This window comes from Macadamia integrifolia, chromosome 9, assembly GCF_013358625.1.
Source record: "Macadamia integrifolia cultivar HAES 741 chromosome 9, SCU_Mint_v3, whole genome shotgun sequence".
Taxonomy (NCBI): Eukaryota; Viridiplantae; Streptophyta; class Magnoliopsida; order Proteales; family Proteaceae; genus Macadamia; species Macadamia integrifolia.
Window position 1 is genome coordinate 17,647,818 of NC_056565.1, and position 5,538 is coordinate 17,653,355.

Below are 5,538 nucleotides of genomic sequence, written 5' to 3' on the forward strand. Positions count from 1 at the left end.
TATTTAGATAATATGGGGAACTAAGAGGACAACGAATGTAAGTATGCAAAGACATGGTTCGGCCTGGTCCATTGGTTGGTTGGAAGTGCTTAGCTACTTTTACATTAGGGTGGAGATTGGAACGACCAGGAAGAAAGAGGAATTAATCATGCAAAAAGTCAATTTCATGTCTATGTTTTCTCAGACTAATTGAGTTACCATCTTGTTGATAGTTGACCAGGCACTGGTTATTTTACATTTGCTTTTCAACTTTAATAGTAACAATTTTATTTCATACTCCCTGCCTTAATGCATACATCGGTGGAAAGAATATCAAACGTCCTTAAGGTAATTAGAGTAAGGATATGGGAACCATTCTCTGCAACAATAAGTTATGGCATTGAGTTTTGTTGAAATGTAAAGAGTGAAATTTCTCATTGGATTTTGGGTCAGAGTCCTGATAATATCTATATTGCAACATATGTTATTTATCAGTAATTCTGTGTGTACACTGAACTCTTGCATGCCTGCGCACACCACACACATACAGAAACAAACACATACGCATTTGAGTGTGGCTTAAAATTATATTATTTTATTTCCAGAAAATAAGTAGGCATTGATTAGTCCACAATTCAACTTGGCAGGCAAAAAGGAGTGACTGTTTGTAGGGCTTGACACTACCTAATTTGACAGGACACTACTAATTTGTTTTAAAAGAAGTGAGTTTTGATAGATGCTAGTTTTCGGTGAACTAAATTTAGCTTCTCTTTCAGCAGAAACTTCATTTGATGCATGGCAATTTAAATTGCTAAAGTAATTATATATCTGCCAGTTTGTCTTTGAAGTCTGATATACTGGGTTCTGCTTCTTGTTATTTTGATTTTTATTTCTTCATTCTCTTAGATGGCCTTCTATGGAACAATGGATGTGCATTTCGTGACATTCGTGTAGACTGTTTACTGCAACTTTGATCAAAATCTTGCTTCTTACAGGTGGCGAGGACAATACTATAAAGTTCATGGAAACATACGATCAAGTTAATTCTAGCACCGTTTTTGGAATCTGGATATTTTGATGGAGCTGTGAAACATCCATTCCCATTAAATTTATTTTTAAGGCAGTGGTATCTAGGTCCTGACTTCTACTATGCTGTAAATATTGGCATTTTTCAATATGTAAGTCTTCTTTTGCTGCGTAACATTGTTTGGAGGTCATTGGCTTGACTTTAAAGATCATTAAGCTGTTCGACTGACAGGTCTCTTTCCTTTCAGATGATACTGAAGATGATCTGTGCATTATTAGCTATTATTTTTTTTGGGGATTATGGAGAATGGCACTTTGACTGAAGATATGGGTATGCAATCTCTCTTTTAGTAGTTCTTTAGATTAGAACATAGAGGTGTTTGGTGAAACTATCTTTCCTCTGAATTCTTGCCTAAATCTAAGTGATTAGCCTGACTACATCTGTTCCACCTGGAACTTTTCTTTGGCTCCATGCTAATCATGGTAGGATGTTGTTCAGGAATTTTTTTTACTGTTTCTGGCAGTTGTCCTGAATTTCAGTTAGACGTGGGCTCTGTATTGTCTTTGTACAAATCTACTCTGTCAGTCTCCATTAGCAATGAAGGTGAGGAGACCTGATCCCAAGTATCCTCCATGTCAAACAATGCCCTTTCAGTCGCATACTTGGAACCAGTAATTGAGAGGAACCCATTAGCTTCACTGCAATACTGATGTGGTGACTCTGTATCATTCATCATATTTTGTATATCATCATAATTGATCCTAGCAGGGCCTTCAGATCAAGGTTCGAAATCTCGTCTCATTTCGGTGGTTTTGATACTGAAATCTCGGTGAGTTGGTGTATTTTTTTTTTTTGACTCGGTTGACTATTTCGCTGGTCAAACGCCATATTATGACCTAAAACTTGGTGGGTAGCTTGTTTTAAGGTTAATTAACATGCTTAGAACTTAAAATAACAAAAATATTAGAACATGACAGTGTTTTAGAGCTGTACCTTTGTTTGGCAGCAACTGTCGAACTGTTCTGGAGAATTTACATCCTTCATTGCTAGAACAAGATATAATGTGATAGTAATACAAATAAATAATGCATCTAGGCCATGATCAAAACATACATCAACATTAATTAACTAATATTTAGATACTAGAGTAATATCCCAAGTCCCAAACATATTAGTTATATAACACTAATCATAAATTCATAATGACTATCTACTGGAAATAACTATGATGGCCTGGTTGGATTCCACGTCCAGTACGATGGAGTCGACATTTATTTTCCTTTGACTGCACCACAAATGTATGCCACGTCATATTCTGAGAGAAGAATCGAACGTAGTCCTCCACTGCCAAAAAAATGAGTCATCTATATACTGAAGGTAACCTATCCGAGGGTATGTGTCACCACCAAATAATGTAGAACTAGGATTGACAAGTCAATCTAGTCCCAATGTTGCAGGATACTCTGTAAGAACTTGAGCAGATCAATAACACTTTGTGTAGTTGAGAGAAGAAGAAGATGAGTTAAGGAAGAGGACCTCTTGTGCTTCACACCGCTGAAAGTCAATTGGATCAAACACCAATTCCATCAGCCTTGATCAAACACAAGACAAATCTCCATGTAGAAGACAATAGCAACAACCATTAATTTTTTTATCAAAATCATCTAGGCCTTTAGGAGCCTCCTCTTCTTTATTTATAATGTTAATGGGGGAGGGAATTACAAAATAGAAGGTTCCTCAAAAAGGAAACCAAATATTCTCCTAATACAATAGCTACTAAAAACTGAAATTAGAAACTAACTGAAATTAGAAACTAGTTGAAAAAGGAAACTAACTACTAAGGACTTGACTCAATTAATAACTTGACTCATAAAGAAACAAATATAACTCAAATCAAGCCCAACTAGAAAGGAAACTAATGAAAATGGAAACTAACTAGTAATCCCGTACTCAATCTTAGAGCCCCATTTTTAGACCCATAAAAGTGATCTATTATACTCAAAACACATGGGATCAAAAGCCTAACATGTATGGAACCCAACCCTAGGCTTATTCCTAATAAAACAAGTCTATTTTGGTAATTAATCTGCATCAACTCTCCCGGTCTTAAAAGAACTCGACTCCGTCGAGTTAGGTCGTGCTCCCAAGATTCCCTTGTAAATCGCTCGCCGATGAGGTGGCACATATCTCGAAATAGAAGGGAGCATAACTCCAAGAGGAGGGAGAGTAGGTTGATATGTCACCGGAGCAGGAGTCAGTCGACGACGTGGCATGTCTGATAATGCATGTGGCCTCATTAAGTACATACGACCTCCTTGCTTCACCTTTATAGTGTTCCGTGCACCATCATAGAGAATGCCTGCATGTCGCTGCCAAGGTCGCCCTAGAAGAATGTCGCAGTGCGCCAATGAGGTGACCAAGCAGGTGACATGGTACTGTAGTGGCCCAAACTGTAGATGTACTCGAACAACTGCAGTGGCCTCTTCTCGAGCTGTGGGTCCAAAACCTCGCACGTGAATCTTCTTGAAAAGCTGCTTCTGTGGAAGGTTGTGTGCTCGAACAAATTCAGCAGATATAAAATTTGCTTCTGCCCCAGTATCAACAATTGCATGAACATCAATAGGGTCGGAGCCGTGCAGGAGAGTACCCTTCTGTCTGAAGAGAGGAGCTTTATCAACTAGTCTATTCGAAAAGGATGAAAGGCTAGCTGAATGAGCTTCTACATCCTCATCTTCATCATCGACAATATCATCGTCCTCGAGCGGATAAGGATATAAATGAGATTCATCTTCGCTCTTCTCTGTCGGCTGCTTCTCTGCTACGTTCACAGAACGAGTCCTGTTGGGACACTTGTTAGAATAGTGACCCTTCTCGCCACAACTATGGCATATGATATTCTTCACCCCAACACTATCCTTGTTGAACTCTGACCTTTTCTCTTCAACTCTGCGAGCTTCAGGCTTCTTTTCCTCCATACGTGGTGGAGGTCTATAAACTGAAGAAGTCTTGAGCATACCCTTCCAATAAATGGACTTCTCTTCAGCTGTCTTGGCATGTGCCGCTGCCACATCAACAGACCTGAAATCAGTGTTAGCCAACTCAAGTCGAATCTCAGTACTTAACCCACTGATATATCGCATCACCCGTTGTTGGTCTGTTTCCTGAAGTCGACACCTTGAAGACAGTTTGTGGAATTCGAGGGTGTATGAATCTACATCTTTGTTCCCTTGTTGCAAGTTAAGTAATTTATGGAACATTACCTTTTCATAATTAAGAGGAACAAATTTTTCAGTCAGGATCTGCTTCATGACTTCCCAATTGATAACGGGTCCAAGTGTTCTGACAAACCTTGCATGTAGTACATCATCCCACCATGAACATGCATACCCAATAAACTTGGTGATGATGAGTTCACACTTCTTCACGTCTGGAAGAGACTTATACGCAAAAATTCTCTCCACTTTGGTAAGCCAGTCAAGAAATTCCTCAGGTCCTTTTTCACCACTGAACTCGGGAACCTCCACTTTGATGCCATAATCTCTGTCAAAAAATTGCCGAGTAACATCTTGGGGAACAACTGGATCAAGTTGCTGCCTCTGAGGTGTATCTTCGATCCGTAAAGTGTTGAGCTGAGGAGGTAATGTAGAGGATCCTTCTTCAGCTCGCTTGTCGGACCTCCTCATAAAGGCAATCATCTCTTCCATAAACTTATCAAACTTGGCTTCAGTCCTCTCAAGCCTAGCATCAGTATTCTGTTGGTTCTCGGCTAACTCACGATACAATTTGTGCAACTCAGCATTGGTGATGTGACTTGCCATGGTTAGAAAATTGCAGGAAAATTTGCTCTGATACCACTTAATGTAGAACTAGGATTGACAAGTCAACCTAGTCCCAATGTTGCAGGATACTCTGTAAGAACTTGAGCAAATCAATAACACTTTGTGTAGTTGAGAGAAGAAGAAGATGAGTTAAGGAAGAGGACCTCTTGTGCTTCACACCGCTGAAAGTCAATTGGATCAAACACCAATTCCATCAGCCTTGATCAAACACAAGACAAATCTCCATGTAGAAGACAATAGCAACAACCATTAATTTTTTTATCAAAATCATCTAGGCCTTTAGGAGCCTCCTCTTCTTTATTTATAATGTTAATGGGGGAGGGAATTACAAAATAGAAGGTTCCTCAAAAAGGAAGCCAAATATTCTCCTAATACAATAGCTACTAAAAACTGAAATTAGAAACTAACTGAAATTATAAACTAGTTGAAAAAGGAAACTAACTACTAAGGATTTGACTCAATTAATAACTTGACTCATAAGGAAACAAATATAACTCAAATCAAGTCCAATTATAAAGGAAACTAATGAAAATGGAAACTAACTAGTACTCAATCTTAGAGCCCCCTTTTTAGACCCATAAAAGTGGTCCATTACACTCAAAACACATGGGATCAAAAGCCTAACATGTATGGAACCCAACCCTAGGCTTATTCCTAATAAAACAAGCCTATTTTGGTAATTAATCTGCATCA

At 38.7% G+C, this 5,538-nt stretch overlaps 1 protein-coding gene across 1 annotated transcript in view; it reads right to left on the minus strand.

Moving 5' to 3' along the window:
* Positions 1–1,541: 1,541 nt before the first annotated feature.
* Positions 1,542–5,538, minus strand: part of LOC122089576 (malonyl-coenzyme:anthocyanin 5-O-glucoside-6'''-O-malonyltransferase-like) — a 6,975-nt gene continuing 2,978 nt past the window's right edge. Inside the window, exon 2 of the mRNA XM_042659308.1 lies at positions 1,542–1,726. Coding sequence (XP_042515242.1) covers positions 1,542–1,726 — 185 coding nt within the window. The remainder of the gene's footprint in view (positions 1,727–5,538) is intronic.